Raw genomic sequence first — 21,331 nt, 5'->3', positions numbered from 1 at the left:
CTCCTGTATACTGGGACTAAAGGAGACCTCCATCCTGATCAGCATTAACTACTTTTAGCACTCAGTATCTTCTCCTTTAAACTTAAAAGACAGGTCAAATGCTGTTTCAATAAAAATAAATCTCCATTTCTATGCAATGAATCTACTAATTTTGAATGATATTTTAAAAGAACAAATAATAAAAAGGTTTGGGAGTTAGCTCAGTCAGTAAAGTGCTTGCTGTACAAATGTGAGAACCTGAGTTCAAGGCCCAGCAACCTACATAAAAAGCTAAGCGTAATAATGTGACCACAATCTCAGTGTTGAGAAGATGAACACAGGCAGATCCCTAGTACTGACCAGCTAGTCAGCATCCTATAATCAGTGGGCCTGTCTCAAACAACAGGGACAATCAGGGTCTGAAGAGCTGTCTCAGTGGTTAAGAGTACTCATTGCTATTGCAGGGGACCTGGGTTCAGTTCCCAGCACCCACATGGAGGCTCATAATCATCAGTAACTCCCGGTCCAGGTTTTTATGATTAAAGAACTATTTTTGTACACATACTATAAAGTGAATAAAATATAAGACAAATGATTAAAATCTTTCATTAAAGAAAATCTTACTTTAGCCCAGGGTCAGTTTCTCCATATTCATCTAGGTAAGGGGCTGGGTAAGCACAGCCTCTGGCTTTTCCTTCCACCAGGACCACTCTGCACTCTCTGATTCTGAAGAACAAAAAAAAAAAAAAAAAAAAAAAAAAAAAAGGGCAGGAAGCACAGTTAGACACATATGTGCAGATGATAGACACAGAATTAAAGTTAAGCTAAAGTAAAGACATGGCTAATATCTATTAACAGTTCAATTAAGGGGCTAGAGGGATGACTCAAAGGTTAAGAGCACTGACTACTCTTCCAGAGGTCCTGAGTTCAATTCCCAGCAATCATATGGTGGCTCACAACCATCTATAATGAAATTTGGTGCCTTTTTCTGGCCTGTAGACATACATGCCAGAACATTGTATACATAATAAAAAATAAATCTTCAGAAAAAAATTCAATTAAAAGGCAATACAGCCATGCATGGATGAATACACTAAACTGTGAGGTTTTGTTTTTTGTTTTTGTTTCTCTGTGTTGCCCTGGCTGTCCTGGAACTCACTCTATAGACCAGGCTGGCCTCAAACTCAGAGATCCATTGCTTCTGCCTCCCAAGTGCTGAGATTAAAGGTATAGGCCACTACCTTCAACTAAACTGTGTTTTGTCTGAGTAAAGGGAACAAATACTACTGTTTTTCTTGATGCTATAGGAAAGGATCCCCAGACATAGAGAAACAGGAAATCAATAATTCTGGCTGGATATATTAAAAAAGTAGGCCGTCCTACATGAGCCACAGGGCCCTGGAGAACTGTAGCTGAGGCTGAAGCCACCTAGGCAGAAGAGGGCTTCAAAGGAAGGATGGAGCAACTTCCAGCCTAGGACCATCAACCAGGGAAGTGTTACAAGCTTTGCTGGTTCAAGACAGCCTCCAATAGTACTTTGAGGGCATTTGAGAAGCTTACTGTAGAGAAATGCTTAAGTATTACAATAAAAAATTATAAAAGAAACAGAAAGTATAAAGTACACATTTGGGATAGGTAGACTTATTCCTGTGGGTTCTATAGGGACAAACAGGTGTTTGAGTTTGCCATTCTTTTCTCGTTTGAAAGGTTGCCTTTAAGCAATGATAGTATATCTCACAGTTACTAGGATTTTGGGGGTTTATATAAACAAAAATTGAATTTTACCCAGGGAATAGAAAGAAAAGGCACAGAAACTAACTTTGAATTTATTTTTCTCCAGCAATCTATATTCTTTCATAAACATTTATCACTACTGTCCTACTCTGAATCTTCTGTTTAAAGAAAATAAAAACATCTAAAAGATAACCTTGTAGCTGGGCGTTAATGATGCTCACCTTTAATCCCAGCACTTAGGAGGCAGAGGCAGGTGGATCTCTGTGAGTTCGAGTCCAGCCTAGTCTACAGAGCAAGTTTCAGGACAAGATCCATAGAGAAACCCTGCCTCCAAAAAAACCAAAAACAAACAAAAAACAACAAAACAAACAAACAAACAAAAATCTTGTGCCAGGAGCACTCCGGAGACAGTTTGTCTGGGTGTTCAAGGCCAGCCTAGTCGTCTATATATGGAGAACCTGTCACAAGAATAAATAGCCAGACATCCTGGAACATGCCTTTAGTCCCAGAACTTGGGAGAAAGGCAGGCAAATCTATGGGAGTTGAGGCCAGCCTAGTCTACAAAGTGAATTCTAGACTAGCTAGAGCTACACAAAGAAACCATATTTTGTAAAACCTAAATAAATAAATAAATAAATAAATAAATAAATACACACACAATACTAGAATCATTAAGATTTTTCTAATAATGAGGGAAATGTAATCAGAATTTTTTTTCTTTCTCTCTTTTTTATTTTCCTTTTTTGTTTTTCGAGAAAGGGTTTCTCTGTAGCTTTTGGACCCTGTCCTAGAACTCTCTCTCTGCAGACCAGACTGGCCTTGAACTCAGGGAGATCTGCCTGCCTCTGCTGGGACTAAAGGCATGTGCCACCACCACCCAGCCAGAATCCTGTTTAAAGAACTACTTATTCTACTGGCATATTTACGGGATACACATTTTCAACTAAGATCCCTAGCAGGTTTCCAAATGACTCCATCCATACTCACTTCAGGAAAATGCAAACTCCAGCGCCACAATGAAGTGCATGAAAAACACAAGCTCCAACCTCTTCCCCATTCACTATTTCTTGGCAACAAATGTTCTGAGAACATAGGATGGCTCCACAAAAAAGACAGAGGACAGGATGCTTTCGCTCATCATCTGCAGACCGTGGACACCTTAAAGGGGAGGGCACATTCAGTGTGTTGGATAAACAAGAACCAGATCATATACGTACTTGACAGTTAAGCATGTTTCCATCACTCACCCTACTCAGCAAAGAAAGCTACTAAAAGACAAAGGATATTTAGTTAGATGACTGCAAATCTGTATTACTTGAAGGGGACTTAAGAGGCTGGGGAGATGGCTCCAGAGAACCTGAGTTCATTCTAACCTCACAACTGCCTGTAATTACAACTCCAGAGGATCTGATGCCCTCTTCTGGCCTCCATTGACATTCACATATATGTGGTAAAACACACACACACACACACACACACACACACACACACACACTCTCTCTCTCTCTCTCTCTCTCTCTCTCTCTCTCTCTCTCTCTCTCTCTCTCTCTCTCTCTCTCAAAGAAAAAAGATTTATCCCCACTTACAGCAGGCTCATGCTACCAGGGACTCCTGTTCCAGGTGACCAGTCATCAGCACACTTCCCTGAACCAGGCTCACCTATACTACAAACTGCCTGGGAATTTTGCTCTAGAAGCTCAACCTGTAGGGCCTCCTACACCAAATGATGGACCCCAGTATGCCTGAGAACCTCCCATGTCAGACTTGTACTGGTCCTTATCTTAGTTAGAGAAGTTTCTTATTGAAGTGGGTAGCTGTTACTATACAGACTCTTAATTAACTGTTCAATGTGGTGAGAATAAGCAGCTGAGACTGCCCTGTCACAGTTGGGACATGTCTATTAATCTTTCCCCAACAAGGTCTTTGAAATGCTGTCTTCTCATCTTGGCATTGCTGTTATACACATAAACTCAGTAGCTGTCATTACCTGCACAGGATGAAGCCAGTTAAATATCCCGCATGGGGCTATAGAGTTGGCTCAGGGTTAAAAGCACTTGTTGCTCTTGCAGAAAGGACCCAGATTCAATTCCCAGAACACACAGGGTGGCTCACAATCATCTGAATCCCAGTTCCAGGGATCCAATGCACTTTTTTTGGTATTTGTAGATACCACACATTTATGGCATACATATATACATGCAGGCAATAAATAATAAAAAAAATCACAAAAGAATATCAAAGCCAGCATGGAGTAAGGAGAGGCTACTTAGCTCCCAGCTCAGGAGCTATTGGAAGCTGGTGGTTACTAGGAGTGAGGAATCATTTTTCTTGGCAGGGGGAAGAGTAGGGGCCATCCCCACCTCCATGTCCCTATGGACAGCATTAATAGGACTCTGTGGGTAAAAAATGAGAGAGAATGCCAAGTTTAGAGGGATATGTGTTCAGAGAGACCTGGAGGGAATTGGAGGAGGGCTGTGGAGCGTTGATATGATAAAAACACATTGTATAGATGCATGAAATTTTCTGTTTATTGTTGGTTTTGTTTTTTGAGACAGGGTTTCTCTGTGTAGCTTTTGGAGCTGTCCTGGAACTCTCCCTGTAGACTTGGCTGGCCTCAAACTCAGGGAAATCAGCCTGCCTCTGTCTCCCGAGTGATGGGATTAAAAGCACGAGCTACCATCACCACCACCCCACTGCATGAAATTTTCAAAGAATAAATAATAGCAGGATATAGTGATTAAGATATAAACATTAAAAAAAAAAAAAGCTTGATTGAGCTTGGATACAGCTTAATGTCAAGTGTATGTTTAGTATGTGCAAGGCCTTGGGCTTAAGCTCCAGTATCACAAAACAAATGGGGGAAAAAAATTCACTGATTTTGGGATGTCCCTCTGTATGCTATAAATATGATTTATTATCATTGGTTAATAAAGAAGCTGATCTGGCCAACAGTCAGGCAGAATAGAGCCAGGCAGGAAATCCAAGCAGCAATACAGGGAAAAAAAGTGTTGAGTCAGAAGACACCTGCAGCTGCTTGAGAAGCAAGATACAAGGTAACAAGCCACGAGCCTTGTGGAAAATATAGACTATTAGAAATGGGTTAATTTAAGTTGTAAGAGCTAGTTAATAAGAAGACTGAGCTAAAAGGCCAAACAGTTTGTAACTATTATTAAGCCTATGAGTGATTATTTTATAAGTGGCTGTGTGGACCAGCAGGTGGGAGAAAAACTAGTCCAGCAGGAGCGAGCAAGACGGAGGAAGCAAGACGGAGAAAAGCTTCCAGTGGCAACACATTATTAAATATACAGTCTTGTGGAAATTTGCTAAAAGTCTCACATTTATACTGAGATTCATTTATAGAATCCATCCTCATCTAACATGACCAATTAACAACTGCTGCTGCTATAAGGGTTTAGTCAAGCATGTTTACAATGTTGTGGAAATAAGGTTTTGGAAATGTGCAATATTTTAAAAAACTGCATTATGTAATAAGGATTCAACCACAATCTCTATGATATTTCTTTTTTTTTTTTTTTAAGACTTATTTATTTATTATGCAGTGTCCTGCCTGCATGTATCCCTGCAGGCCAGAAGAGGGCACCAGATCTCACTATAGATGGTTGTAAGCCAACATGTGGTTGCTGGGAATTGAACTCAGGACCTCTAGAAGAGCCTCTGGAAAAGCACTCAGTGCTTTTAACCTCTGAGCCATCTCTCCAGCCCGATATTTCTCTTTTTTTTAAAAAAAGTTTGTTTAGTATATGTATAGCCTTCTGTCTGCATGTATGCTTGCCTGCCAGAAGAGGGCACTAGATCCCATTATAGATGGTTGTGAGCCACCATGTAGTTGCTGGGAATTGAACTCAGGACCTCTAGAAGAGCAGCCAGTGCTCTTAACCTCTGAGCCATCTCTCCAGCCCCAACTCTATGATATTTCTTCAAGGTCAAAACAAGAGTCTAATATCCCAGGCTGGATTTAAACTCAAACTGATCTGCTTTCCTTCACCTGAGTGCTGGGATTAAAGGAGTGAACCACCACACTCAGTTAATGTTGGCATTCTTTCTAGTTGGCTATCATTCCACTCCTTATTCTCTAACTCAACACAGGAAGATATGGGGATGCAGCTCATATTTCTGGTGTGGCTTATTTGTGCCAGGAGAGGATGTAGCCTCCAAAACCTTGGATTTTGTGTACAGATTTATGGAAGTTTACTGAGGGAATGCTAAGGATATGAAGAAATAATATGGCCCATACATTGCTGGTGGGATTATAAAAGTATGCAGTGTATATAAAAGGGTTTGACATTGAAAAAAAAATCAAACATATGGCCTAGCTATATACCCGCATAAAATGAAATATGTATGTTCAACTTGAACATGAATGTTTACAATAACGCTATTCACAATAGTTAAAAAGAACTTAAATAGTTAAATCGTTAAAAAGAAGAAACAACTCCATCATAAATATGTAGCCATCAATGGAAGGAGACACAAAGAAAGACCAAACATGAGTCAATAGGCTTGGTGGGAAGCACCCTTACCAGCTGAACCATCTCACTAGCCCCTCAATGGTCATTTTTCACAAGTTAAGTTCACTGGTTATAGAGTAGACCAGACGAAAGCTCAGAAAAAGATATTGCGCATCTCCCCACCCCCAACATTTTTTTTCTTACCTAAAATGAGAGGCTTGATTTAGAAGACAGCTGTAGTCATCAGGAAGTTCTATCAAACTATTTCTTTTTCTAGGGTACCTAGAAGCATGGTTTAAAAGGCAGTTTTAGATATGAGTGTACAGATTAAAGCTGAAGAATGCTTCTGGCATGTTGTAGCTTCTTATCTAAAAACTAGGGTTGAATATATTCCAACCACAAACATATCATCAATTTAATGTTTGCAGGAAAAATAAAGAAGAGAAACATTAAATGAACTCTTAATACTCAACAGTTTTAAGCTGAGCAGTGGTGGTGCACGCCTTTAATCCCAGCACTTGGGAGGCAGAGGCAGGCAGGTCTCTGTAGTTCAAAGCCAGCTTGGTCTACAGAGTGAGTTCTAGGACAGGCTCCAAAGCAATACAGAGAAACCTTGTCTCAAAACAAAATAGAGAGAGAGAGAGAGAGAGAGAGAGAGAGAGAGAGAGAGAGAGAGAGAGAGAGAGAGAGAGAGGGAAGGAGGGAGGGAGGGAGGGAGGGAGGGAAGGAGAGAGAGAGAGAGGTTGAGGGAGGGAGAGAGAGGAGGAGGGAGAAGAGGGCTGACAAACTTCTTGTTTACCTCATTACGAAGCCCAGTCTGGCCCGCAACTCATAACCCTCCTGCCTCAACCTCTACAGTACTTGTGCCATAGGTGTGTGCTATCATGTCCAGCTGGAGAGATGGCTTAGAGGTTAAGAGCGAGCTGCTCTTCCAGAGGACCCAGGTCAATTCCCAGCAACCACAAGGTGATTCATAGCCATGTCTAACTCTAATTGCAGGAGATATAACACCCTCTTCTGGTCTCCACAGGCACCAGGCATGTACATGATTCACAACATACATAGAGACAAAACATACATATAAAACACAGTAATAAAGTATACTTTAAAAAGTTTCTCTCAGGGCAATGGTGGTCCACACCTTAAATCACTCAGGAGGCAAAAGCAGATTTATGTGAGTTCAAGGGCAGATTGGTCTACAGAGTAAGTTTCAGGATAGCCATGGCTACACAGAAAAGCCCTGTCTCTTTTTTTTGAGGTATTGTGGGGCTAGTTTCTAAGAAGGAGAGAAGACTAGTTAGTTCTATTTACACCTTTATCCTCAAAGGGGGAGGGGGACTAGTTTATATGAACAGTGTAAACCACCATCTTTAGCATACTGGCAGCTACCAGAAACAGGCCCCTATGACTTGACGGGCAGGTACAGGTTTAAGGAAGAGTCTGCTAGTGGAACTGGTGGCTCCTGACAATTTAAGACAGAAAGGTTGGGAAGAACCTGACATCTGGCAAAGATCCAGAGACACACAGGAAACAATGAATAAGAATAAGGGCACAGACCAGGAACCAAGGCAAACCAACTAAGAGAGACTTAAATAGTAAAACCAACCTGACCACAGCACTTTTCTGGTTCACAATGTTGAGTAAGGCAGGATCTGCACACCACCTGTAAGTGAAGCCAAGAGTGAAAGAGGGTCATCACAGGATCACCACAAGAGCGTCTGTCACAGACTCCCCATGACATGCATCCACCATCCTTCCAATTCTGTCTTTTCATGTCCCCTTTCTGTCTTTAAGTTTACATCTTACCCCCCCCACACACACACACCCTCAATCCCCTTTTTGAATTCCTTTTCAAGGGTTTGGTCAATTACAGTCTTTAGAACAGAAACCATCTACAATTTAAATGAGAGAATTTAATACCAGGAAGTAGCAATACACGTGACAGGGACCCAGTGCATAGCTTGTCGTGGTGTACTTGCCTAGTTCAAGGTCCTAGATTCAACCCACAGAATAGAGATGAGGTGAGAGGATAAGTCGTATAAGGGCTAAGAAGGTATCTTGAGACAAAAAGTAAGGAAACCTTAAATCCTGGCCCAGTACTGGAAGACTGAGGTGCTGGGGGGTGGGGGTGGGGGTGGGGATGGGGATCCCTGCTGCCCTGGGTAGGGTCACCAGTAGATAATAGGATCATAGCAGGATTTTCTGGAGGCAACTGGAGCCACAGAAGATTACCAACACTGAAGATGCCCCCGAGAGGTAGGGAGGTAGTAGCAGGGCTGCCCTCTCCTTCCTTATTTCCAGCACCCTGCCAGTGCTTTCCATTGGCTAAACCTACACTGAAGCAAACTGACAATGAACACTGGGAGATACGGCCTGCAGAGCTCTAAGGAGAAGAGCAGGCATGAGTTAAAATTTGTAAGATCTTGTGGGATTGTACTAAAAAAAGTGATATTAATCCTAGAAACATTTATTTTTGATTGTGTAAGAGGTCACAACACTCATGAGAAATTAGGAACCTACGGCATGAGACTAATAGTAGGAAACACATTAGGATTCACCCAGTTCTGACCTGGGCATGACAAAGAAAAAGAGAGCTAAGAGTAACATGGTGAAACTGGTTCTAAAAATATACAGGCAGAAAGAAGGTAGGGAGAGTGGAGGAGGGAGATGACAGTAAGCAGGGGGTCCAGGGACGGTGTGGCACAGTCTGTCTAGGACAGCTCGGTGTTGGTCTCTGCTCTGCACATGCCTTTGCATCTCTCAGCTTCTCTGCTGATGTGCTCTACCACATTCTCTGTGGTTTCGTGTACAGTTTTAGTTTAGCCTCTTTTTATTTTGGACGAGGTCTCATGTGCTAAGAACTAGATTCAAACTTGCTACATGGTCAAAGATGACCTTGAACTTCTAACTCTTATGCCTCCATTTCTAAAGTTTTGGGATAACAGGCATGTGCTGTGCCAACATGTCTGATTTACACAGTGCCTGGCACTGAACAGAGGACTTTGGGCATGCTAACCCAGAACTCAGAACTCTACAAAGTGGGAAATACCACAAGCTCAAGTTTGAGCTCCTTTGATTTTCTTTTCTTACTTTTTCTTTTTGAAATGGGGCCTCATTGTGTAGCCTTGGATGGCCAGGAACTCAGAGATCCGCCTGCCTTTGCCTCTCAATTGTGACATACCCAGCATTTTGTGATTCTTAATTATGATTCTATCTACTAGCACATCACATTCCCTATCATGTCTTAAGATGGGAATGAAACACCAACTGTGCAGAAAACAAACAAAATGAATGGGACACAGCCACAGAAGAGCAAGCAGGATTCCCACCTGCTCAGAGGCCAGCCTTAACCTACTCCTGAAGCATGTGGATTAAGAATTTCTCCACTTTCCTACCTCTGTAGTCAATGCTAATCAATTGAAAAGCATAGTAAATAATTGTAATTTAAAACTTTTTCAAATTAAAAGAAAGGCATTGAGGTCTCCATTTGTAATTCCAGCATTTGGAAGACAGATGCAAGAGAATCAGGAGTTCTAGGTTGTTCTCGGCTATATAGTGACTCTTGGACCAACCTGGGCTATATTAGACCCAGTTTCAAAAACAAAAGACTAACATTTCAAATTGAGCCCTGAAGAACAGAGCTTGAGGTCAACACAGCAAAATCTTGTTTCAAAAACCAATCAAAAACAAAAATAAACTAGACAGAAACACATCAATTACATTTACCCCCATAGTACCTCTGCAGTAAGGGCCTTATGGTATCCCAATATTCCTGGAAAAGCAGGAATAAATTTGTGGGTAAAGATAGATAGCTACAGAGTGCACTGTACTCTCCTTCAGCAGAGCCTACAAGAGAATAACAAGACATATTTAATAAGCACATTACTCTGATCTACTCAGTGTTACAGTAGCCCCCTCATGCTGACACTTATTTCTATCATCTGTTCTATAAAACCATGGATGAATAAGCCACAGTGATTCTTTTACTGCACAATGTGAGTCACCCAATCAGATGGTACCTATGACTAACCACTACACCTAATATACAATGCAGAGTCTTTTCTTTTTCTGGGGGTGGAGAGGGGAGATAGGCAGTACATTGTTGAACATAGAACTCAGGACTGGTAACATGCTATACCACAGAGCTACATCCTAGCTCACAACGCCTTTATTGTGGTAAAGACCCAGGTGAAATGCATACATCTGGCTGCCTCCTGGACCTCCCAGCCCACTAGACTTTCAGCCAGAATTGTTTCTTCACTATTCTCTTACTCTGCCAAGGAATATTTTTACATTGATTTTTCTCTTAAGTAGAAACATTCTAACTATCTGTCCAGCTTAATCCCATATATGCAGCTCTTTGTTTAATGTCTCCTCAGAGAAAAGTCTTTGAATGACTACCTATGTCCAAGAGTTCTGACCCTGGTCATGATCAACATGGGTATTGTATCATGCATATTTATACTTCTTTATGTATGGGCCTATCCCTAATGAAAGAAAATACTTTATTTTCTATGGCAGCTATTGGATAAGTATATGAACTTTTTGTGTATGCACTAATGTCCTATTTTATTGGGAACCTTAACAAAGCTTGATCACATCTTATCACAAAGAGCTCAAGATAAAGAGGCTAACAACTAGTAAAGGAAACCTCATCAATGTATTCTCTAAGGACAAAATGATTCTATGCACAATTTTGGTCACTGTCAAAATCAAACAAATATTCTGACTTTCACCAATAGAATATAGTAAGGAAGCCTTCTCTAGTTCATCTATATTTAGAAATTAGTAAATGGTTTTCATTGTTCAGAAGGCCTTTTTGATCACTATTTTAATTCTTAAAAATAGCTATATGTTCAAAATCCAAATAAAAGTATACAATAAAGTCATCTTCCTGCCTGGAAAAACAGTTCTTTTCCATAAAAGTAACAAACATCTCTAATTTCCTGCATATCCTATCAGTTATACTCTTCATATAGGTAGGTATCTTATTTTATTTTTTGAGACACCGTCTTGCTATATAGCCTGGAACCAGGCTGCCTTCGAACTAAGAGAACTCTGCCTGCCTCTGCCTTTCCAGTGGTGTGATTAAAGTGTATGCCACCACATCTGGCTTGCACATAGGTATTTTTTGAAAAGTTCTGTGCATGCCTGCGTATGTTCACAAGCCTTGCTTTCATGTGGAGGCCAGTGGACAACTTTTAAGATTCAGGTTCTTTTTACCTTGTTAAAAGCAGCTCTGTCTTGTTCCTACTCTATACTGGGAACTCTAGGCCAGGTAGCCCATAAGATTCAGGGTGACTCTCCTGTCTCTGCTTCCATTTTTTCATAGAAGTGTTGGGATTACAACTGCTTGCCACTGCTTCTGGTTTTTAATTTTTATTTACTTTTTACATTTGTTTACTGGGGCGGGGGGCATGACTATATCACATTGTGCATGTTGGGGGTCTGGGACAACTTGTAGGAGTTAGTGTCTGCTTCCACTATGTGGGATTCTGGGATTGAATTTATGCTGTCAGGCTTGGTTTAAAAAAAAAAAAAAAAAAAAAAAAGTCCCTTTACCTGCTGATCAGTCGTGCAGTCCAGCATTCAGCTTTTTATGTGGGGTGTGAGGACTGAACTCAGGTTATCAGGCTTGCACAGCTGTCAGTGTTACCTGTTGCGCTCTCTCCCTCTCTCCCTCCCTCTCTCTCTCTCTCTCTCTCTCTCTCTCTCTCTCTCTCTCTCTCTCTCTCCATCTCCTTGCATGCAAGTTATTTGTTTTTATTTTTCAAGACCTGGCTGTCCTGGAACTTACTCTGGGCCAGGCTGGTCTGGAATTCACAGAGATCATCCTGCCTCTGCCTCCCGAGTGGTGGGATTAAAAGCATGCACCACCACCACCTGACACATGTGGGTGCTTTAATAATTCAAGAACTTTAACTACACATACACAAGGACTAAGAGCAGGATCTGCAGGACTCTGGCCTCACTTTTGACCACCTGGGCAGGGGCAGAAGTCTGTCTGTCTTATGTTGAAGACAAGACAGTTCAGACGAGCCTCATTCCCTGCTGAGTTCAGTCTCCTACTTACTGGCAAACAGTTCTTCAGGTGGAGTCACCCCAAGTAAGTAGTGGAAAAACAATGCAGCACAACGAAGATAAGGGGTGATGCCATTCTTCAGTGAGACCCACAGGTACCAGCCAGGAACGCCACAGCCAACCAAGCTAGGATATAAGAAATCCACCACAGAATATTTACCAGATTTTAAACACAACCCCTGTTTAAACCACATTTAGTCAGTGACTAAATGTGGTTTCTAAGCATTTCTTAAAAAGTATTTAGGTAGCTAATAACTTTAGTATATACATTTTCTAAAGGAAACAACAACTTTTATAATCTTCCCCCCCCCCCTTTTTTTTTTCTTTTCTTTCCTGTTTTGGCAGTGCTAGGCATTGAAACTAGAGCTCTATGAAACACTCTGTCAAGGGCTAAGCATCCAACTCTACCAGGAGACTCTTAAAAAAGTGTATCAGTACTCTCTTTTTTCTTGGGTGAAGATAAAAAACAAAGCAGAACAAAAAACAAAAGTCAGTTTTTAAAAAGGCATTAAAAAGTATATTGACTCTCACAAGGTTCTCCCTGCAATGTAAAGTTTTCATTTTCCCCCATTGTTACTGAGATTAAACAAACAAACAGAATTTCATCCTTGCAATGAAATAAGGAGAAGACAAACTTAGTAATATGTTATTAATAAAAGCATCAACTGCTTTACAAGTACATTTGCTGTATAATTACTGTAACAAGGCAACTTGTTTCTTTTATTTAAATTTTCAATATTGCCAATTGTTACACTGTTGTCATTCTTGCCATATTCCAAGAACATCTTAAGTGAAAATGTTGTCAACCTCACTGAATCTCAAGTACAACAAACAGTTCTAATCTACTACCTTTTACTTCAAGGTAAAAATTGAAGTAAATTTTCTTTACTATAAGCCTATCCTACAAACAAAACTCACAAGCTAAAAGGCCTTATCTGATTTTAAAACAAGAAAATGGCTGAAAGGTATACTGCCAAACTCCTGCACAAACACCTGGACTTCCTGGAGGGACACCTAGGCAGAACACTGCTGGACTGCTACTCACCCGTCTGTGTGCTGTGAAACTTCAGAAAAGAAAGCAGATGCACATCGAGCCTCTTCACTGTCCTCCTCACTTGGAGCAAGGGGGAGCCCTGAGAGAGATGTGCAGGATGGATTTGAGAATCTGCTCTCTAATCAACATATTTGACCTCAGGTTCATGATTCCAGAATATCCTGTAACTGCTCTATCCTATTAAACCCTTCAGCTTCGGTTTTACTGATTAGAAGTTTCTTATGACAGATTGTTAAGGCACGTTTGAAAGGTGCTATTGTTTTCAAATTGCTTGTATATTAATGCATTTGAAAGGTCATAAAGTTACTCTGAGAGAATGACATCATCTTGCTAGTTCTTTTCATTTTCCAAGTAAATTCAAAGTTGCCCAAGAGGGTTGGTGAGATGACTCAGTAGGCAAAGGTAACTGCTGCCAAGTCTGACAACCTAAGTTCATTTCCCAGGACCCACACAGTAGAAGGAGAGAACTGATTCCTGACCTCCAAAGTCAGCCTGACCTCCAAATGTGTAATGGCACACAGGCACCCTCCTTCCATAAATAAATAAATAAGTATAATCTATTTAAGTTGGAAACATATATTAAGTTTTATACTTTTTTCCCATTCAAGTTAAGAGATGAAAGTGAACGTTTACACATCCTGGACCCTTAGGTTCAATTCCCATCAGCACACTACACACAAAGACCAGAATAATTTTTAAATTATATACATGTATGTCTGTATATGGGTTTGTGTACATGAATATGTGGGGAAGGTAGAGTGAATTTTCAATGAAATGAGTTCTAGCAAGCCATTTGGTGAGTTTGACAAATGCATGCATGAAATGAGATTACTGATTTGTTTGTTTCTTTATCAATGAACTGAGCTGAAGAGATAAAACACCTGTCATCCAAGCATGAAAACCTGTGTTCTGATCCCCAGCACCCATCTAAAATCTGGGGCGTGGCAACACATGTTTATTATCCTAGTGATGCGGTTAAATAGGAACAGGCAAATGCTCCAAGCTCAGACTAATTGATGAGCTCCCAGTTCATGGAGAGAAACCCTGCCTCAAAAACTAAGATAGAGTGATGGAGATACCTAACATTGACTGCTAGCTTCCACAGGCAGGCACACACACACAAATGTAAATACAACACACACATACACACATACACACACACACACACAAACACACACCAATGAACTTAATTGTTCTGGGGCAGTTTTAGATTCATAGCAAAACTGAGCAAAAAATACAGAATTCTATATATTTCTGATACCATACATAGAGAACTTCTATTACCAATAGCTAGTACTGTTCATTATATTTGTATTATTGACAATTATTTTGACTAAAGTCCATACTTATAAACTGATTCTAAAGTTTAAGCCCAATGTCATGCTCCATGCCTGTAGCCCTATCACTTAGAGGTAAAATAGGAGGACTGCAAAGAATCCAAGGCCAGCCTCAGGCTACATAGTGAGTTCCAGGATAGCCTGACCTAGAGAGCTCACCAACCTTCTAGAAGACCTGAATTCAGTTTCCAGCAGCCAATTCAGATGACCCACGACTTCCTGTACTATGATGGGGGTTGTTCTTTTATATATAAGTTTTCTTATTGGTTAATGAAGACAACACTGTTGGCTAATAAGGAAGGAAGATAGGCAGACTAGGATGAGGAGAATTCTGGGAAAGGTAGGCAGGAGAGCCCATCAGAGTCAGTTGCCATGTGGAGCCCAGGAGGGTAGTATGTGCCAGGCGTTCTCTGGTAAGATAAGGCTATGTAGATACACACAGATTAATAATTAAAACAGAGCTAGCCAATAAGAAGCCCTAGCCAACAGCCAACAGCTTATAACTAACAGTGTTTATGGGTTCCTTTTGGGCTGAAGGGCAGGGGGGACCTGCCGGGACAAAAAAACCTCCACAAGAGTACTATAGCCAGAGGATCTGATGCCAGTTCAGTTTAGAAAGAGAACAGGGCTGGATGGCTGACCTCACCTGACTTAAGACTATATTCAGAGTTCACATTAAGGCTCACTCATGATGCTCTACATCCCATGAGTTTAGAGAAGTATACACACACATTACACAGACTGGCTTCACTGCATACACACATTACACAGACTGGCTTCACTGTCTGTGTGCTTTTCCTCACTCATGGATTATTTCCTCACACATTATCTCCAGTTTTGCTTTCTCTAGAATGTCCTGTAGTATTTTTCACACTGGCTTCTTTCATTTAGTATATGCATATATGCATTTTCAGGATTGGATAGTTCATTTCTTTATAGAACTGAATAATATTCCACTGTCTGTATGTACCACAAATAATTTATCAATCATGTAATGGCTACCCTGATTACTTCCAAGTTTTCCCTATCAGCATTGGGTTTTTGTTGATTCATTTGCTGTCTCCCCTATCTAAAAGTGAGCCACATGCAGTGCCCACAGTGGTCAGAAGAGGGAGTTAAATCCCCTAGAACTGGAGTTACAGGCAGTTGTGCCTACTACATAGGTGCTGGGTCTTCTGGAAAAGCAACCAATGCTGTTGACCACTGAGTATCTTTCCAGTTCCCTCTAACATGATTTTTAAAAAAGAAAAAAAAATGCATTTTTTAAAAAATTTATCTCAATTTCAATAGGTCTTAAGTCTTATTGGTCACTGTTATCCAGAACAGTTTATTTATTGTTTGTTGGTTTTGTTGTTGTTTCTTTTTGTTTTTGGGACAGGTTTCTTTGTGTAACAGTTCTGGCTGCCCTGAAACTAGCTTCATAGACCAGACGAGCCTCAAACTCACAGAGATCCACCTGCCTATTACTCCCCAGTGCTGGGGCTAAAGGCATGCGCTACCACCACCCAGCTTGTTTTTACATGTACACTTGATACATGTCATGCATGTGTGTGTTTACAAATCACATGAATGTATGAATTCATCACGAAGCTCAAAAATTATATTGAATATCTTCTTCGATCACTTTCCACTTTATGTATTTATTGAGGCAGGGTTTCTCACCAAAGCTGGAGCTTGCCAATTCTAGCTAGTCTAACTAGTTTGTTGGTTTCATGGGTCTATTGTCTCTTCCTCCTGAGTTTGGTACCATCACACCTGCCTCGCTTCTGGGTGGGTTCTGGTCCTCATGCTTGTATAGCAAGTATTTTATCCACTGAGATATCACCCAGAACTTCATTTGCTATTAATGACTTGACTCTTAAAAGACATTTATAATTTGATAATGTTATATTATATTCATGCAACACAAGTCATAATTCACAAAGCATTTAATGAGTACTCATCAGGGAGAACAAAGGTTGCCAGATATTTGAGGCTAAGAGGAATGGTTTTAAAATATGATTTTTCTCTGTAATCAAGAAACACATGTGAGGAAGGAGGAATGGAAAGAAAGGAGAAGTGGAGTAAGGAGTGAAATTAGCTATATATAAAAATAACTACGAAATAAAGTAACCTGTGGCAATGCTACAAGGTAAGCAACACATTATCACTGCAGGTAAAAGAATGGATTCCCAGACACCTTGGTGAAGGGCAGAAGCAATGTGGGTAGGAACAGACTTGGAGAGACTTTGACAGTGAGGGATTTGGAAGAAAAGGATAAAAACAGGTTCTAAGAGCCCCTTCACCCATTGGAGAGCAGCTGGAAATGAGACAATCAAGAATTTTAAACCAACTGTAATTAATCTTTTCACATCTTATTCTGCCTTTACCTGTTTAAGTAACATTTGATAAGAAATACATGAATAAATAACACGACAAAACATGGGACTTAGAAATACATGCTATGATTAACACAAGCATAGTTCATTCTGCAATAAAGCATGGGCAAATGTTACTTACAGTCAACACTGAGATGGGAGCTTTACCTGTGTCTACTGTAAGAAGTATCTGAAGAATATGTGCCATGGTGATCAAATGGAAGAGATAAAGGTGGTTATACGAGGAACTAACTGATGAAGGCTGCAGGTCAACGGCGTCATCCCAATACAAGGACGGGAATGCTAACACAGCACCTACCTATGAAAGGAAAAAGGACATCAACAGGATAACAATGAAAGACCAAGACAAACTGATCTCCTAACTAAATGTAAAAGGTATCAAATGATGCAGGTTTTTAAAAAAATAACCATTATATTTCCTAGATATATTCAACAGAATATCTTACATTATAATTATAATGTACCCCGAACAGTAGGCAAAGGCCGTCACAAAACCGGTTATCCCTTTGCTGAGTTTATAGGCCTAGATAGTCATTTTCTCCTTGTGGTTCTGAAGCTCCTTTCTTACAAACACTGACACACAGGCTTCATCCCAATCCAACAAAATCAGACTGTGAGGCAAGATCCAATAGTTAGGATTCTTTTTAAGACTTCCCAGGGAATCCCAAAAGAGTCAGGGTGGACAGCTACTGAAAACAGGGTTAGATTATGAAGGATAAATGGGGGGTGGGGATTGATTACCCCACAAAATCCAAGTTTGTTTCAATCTTACTACTATTTTCTTCACTGGGCCAGGTTTAAAAGAATAAGATTATTGCAAGGATAAAAAAGTTCTGCATAAAACTCACAAGAGTTGCTACCTGTCCACAGGTGTTTTAAGAAAGTCTCTATGCATGTAGAGCCTGGTTTCAATCACTAAATAATTAATAGTTATATATATTTCATTTATAGCTTATTTGGTAATACATTGCATATGATAAAAGCAAGTTAGAAAAAGGGAGAGGTGAGGAGCCATAACAGAATTAGAAAAACTTCTTTGTACGCATATTAACAAATATAACCAACTGCAAGACCAATTACAAATTAAAAAAGAAATGTGTTTTAAAACATAATTTTGATGCCTTGGTGAAATCTCTATGTATTTGTAAGAAGAAAGGATAAGACACTAAAAACAGCTTTAACATCAAAATTTTCTCATTGTGAACAGAAAGTATGAATTTAAATAAGAAAAAAACATAAAACTATAAACTTGATGACTTCAAAATCATTTTACTGATGACTTCAAAATCATTTTAATGAACACTTACCAAAACATGAAATAGATCCACAGATAGAAGGCATGGTGTATCTTCTGATTGTAGGTTAGGAAGAACAACTAAAACAAAAGTTAATATAATTCAGTTAATAAGGCAGCAACAACCTTGAATTGAGAGCATTAAATGAAAATACAATGGGGCTAGAGAACAAAGAAACTAGAATATCACACTTTGAAGATATGGCTGTCATGCCGGGCATTGGTGGCGCATGCCTTTAATCCCAGCACTTGGGAGGTGGATCTCTGTAAGTTTGAGGCAAGCCTGGTCTACAGCGCAAGTTCCAGGACAGGCTCCAAAGCAATACAGAGAAACCCTGTCTCCAAAAACCAAAAGCTAAAACCAAAAAAACAAAACAAAATCCATTAACAAAAAAAGAAAAGAAAACCTTCCTGTACAGAATCAGATAACAGACTATATGGACTGTTGATTAGGAAGAAGTATAGACAGCTTGGATATACAGATTATACAGACTATTGATTGGGAGGAGGTATAGACAGCCTGAATGTGATACATTTTTATGAAAATAACTCTTACTGAAACTTTAGCTAGACCTCACAACCAACTTAATAATATACCTGGATTCACTTAGGACTTGGCTCAATAGCTAGCCTGTTTATTTAGCCTACCTTTAAGAGAACAATGTATAAGTGCCTTACATTCCCTCAGTACTCAGCTTTTACAACCAAAACTAACACATTATGTAACTTCTATGCCTCTATTCCAGAGAGCAATGCAAGTGTGTAAATATCTATATTTTAGTGATCATTTGAAAACAGCAAACAGATTGAAAGTGACCTTAAACAACAAGAATCTTCCACATATGTTGGAAATGGCACATGGATATTGCTTAATAACACTACGTCTGCAGTACTGGAATCAGATGGGATAAATATCCCTTGTAAGACTTTGTTAAAGATGTAATGTATCCCTTATTCCTTCCCCATGCAATATTTTCTGTGCTGTTCAACAAATACAGAACAAAGCCCTTTATTAGGAACAAGAGACACAGCAAGAAAGACAGGCATTAGGTAGGTAAAGACAGACAACTTAAGAGCTATAAGCTACAGACAGATGGACACAGGGAGAGAAGTGGAGAATTCAAACATAGACTCACTTCTGAGTAAATTAATCCAAGGGGAACTGCTGAGTTTCCTTTGTGTCACAATGGCACATTTTGGTGCCTCTGGGGTTATCTTAAAATGTGTTTAATGTACACACATTCCAAAGTATTATCTTTTCAATTTGATTAGTCTCTAATGAAAACTAATAAATCCACAGGAAAGAAAAACAATGGCAAGGAAATTAGATCAAAAAGTCAAGACAACAGGATTTTCATTTTTGTTTTGTTGAGTTAGCCTTGCGCTGCATCATAGGCTGGCCTGGAAGCTAAAAATGTTCCTGCTTTAACTTCTTGGGTGTTAGGGTTACAGGTATGCGCCATCATGCCTTGCTAGAAATAGTTCTGTATATATAAAAACAAGAAGACAAGTTGCATATCAGTATAGTTGTTACTTCTATGTATGTGTGTAGATGTGTGTGCAGAGGTAATAGGAAGGCCAGAGGTTACCTTGGATGTCCTAAGGTGTTGCTGTCTACTTTGTTTTTTGAAATAGGATGTCTCATCTGGACTATGGTTCTCCAATTAGGGTAGGCCTGCTGGCCAACCAGCACCTTGGATCCACCTGTGTCTGCCTTGTTAGTGCTGGTACTAAAAGTGTATACTACCATGCCTGGTTTTCATGTAGGTGTTGGAGATACAACTCAGGTCCTCATATTTGTTTGTCAAGTGTTTTACTAACTGAACCACCACCATAGACCCAATATAACTATTGCTTAAAATTTTTTAATTTACTTCGTGTGTGTGTGTGTGTGTGTGTGTGTGTGTGTGTGTGTGTGTGTGTACATGTGTGCAAAGATAGAAGCCAGAAAAGGATGTTGGGCTTCTTCTATCAATGTCTGCCTACTCCTTTGAGGCAGAGTCTCTCCCTCAATCTGGGGCTTATATTTTCTAGGCTCGCCTGGAAACCAGCTACCCCCACCAATCCTCTTGTCTCCACTCTTATCCCATCCTTCCAGAACTGGAGATACAGGTATTTGTGGGATGCCTGGCTTGTTACTTGGGTTCTAGGATGTCAGCTCCACTCTTCATGACAGCAGAACAAGCAGTCTTAACCATTGAGCCATCTCTCCAGGCCCAATACAACTATTACATTTAAAACTAAGGGAAAGAAGATTCTCCTGAGATTAGGTTAATTTCTTAACTTCAATTACAATATTCTAAGTAAGCAGCATTAAGTATTAAGATCATGATTTTTAGATACAAGACTGAAATGGGTTCCAGTACTGTTTGTCATAGGGAAGCAAGTTATCTTTTCTAATTACAGAATGCTGAGGGATTCATTAACAGACACCTTTAAAGGACTTATCCTAGGCATGTATACAATAATCACTAAGTGTTATTACTATTATCTTTCTTAAACTAAAATGATCACAAGGTTTTACCACTAACAGACTGAGTGCCTTGACAAGCCATTTGCTATTTCTAGGTCTCATTTCTTTGTATTAAAAATTTTCATCAACATTTCTATTAACTCAGTCAGTATATCTGTCTTATTGTCTTTTCTGGATTACAAACTGCTTCACTGTCAGGACATTTAAATGACATCCTAATCCCTTCCCTTGGAATTTGTTCCTTTTTGTGATTGGAATATTCTATCATTAATTTTTTCTTTTCTTCCTCTTTATTTTTAAGATTTATTTATTTATTATGTATATAATGTTTGTCTGCTTGTAAATCTGCAGGCCACCATAAGAGAGCACAAGATCTCATTAAGGATGGTTGTGAGCCACCATGTGGCTCCCAGCTCTTTTAACTGCTGAGCCATCTCTCCCATTTAAATTTTTCTTACAGGTAGTTCTAACCCCCCCATTACTATACATATTTATTTAAAAATTCCTCTGAGGAGTGGGTGGTGGTAGCACA

The 21,331-nt window shown here is 39.8% G+C and overlaps 1 protein-coding gene across 1 annotated transcript in view; it reads right to left on the bottom strand.

Annotated features, from left to right (window-relative positions):
* Ubr1 (ubiquitin protein ligase E3 component n-recognin 1) overlaps nt 1–21,331 on the bottom strand; it is a 113,986-nt gene that overhangs the window by 3,482 nt on the left and 89,173 nt on the right. Inside the window, exons 38-46 of the mRNA XM_051183611.1 lie at nt 18,340–18,407; nt 17,180–17,330; nt 13,309–13,396; nt 12,256–12,389; nt 9,920–10,028; nt 7,789–7,845; nt 6,387–6,464; nt 2,701–2,871; nt 604–705 (exon numbers count right to left, since the gene is read on the bottom strand). Coding sequence (XP_051039568.1) covers nt 604–705; nt 2,701–2,871; nt 6,387–6,464; nt 7,789–7,845; nt 9,920–10,028; nt 12,256–12,389; nt 13,309–13,396; nt 17,180–17,330; nt 18,340–18,407 — 958 coding nt within the window. The remainder of the gene's footprint in view (nt 1–603; nt 706–2,700; nt 2,872–6,386; nt 6,465–7,788; nt 7,846–9,919; nt 10,029–12,255; nt 12,390–13,308; nt 13,397–17,179; nt 17,331–18,339; nt 18,408–21,331) is intronic.

This window comes from Phodopus roborovskii, unplaced genomic scaffold (genome assembly GCF_943737965.1).
Source record: "Phodopus roborovskii unplaced genomic scaffold, PHOROB, whole genome shotgun sequence".
Classification (NCBI taxonomy): Eukaryota; Metazoa; Chordata; class Mammalia; order Rodentia; family Cricetidae; genus Phodopus; species Phodopus roborovskii.
Note: the sequence above shows the minus strand (reverse complement) of the source record. Positions and strands in the feature narration are given on the sequence as shown.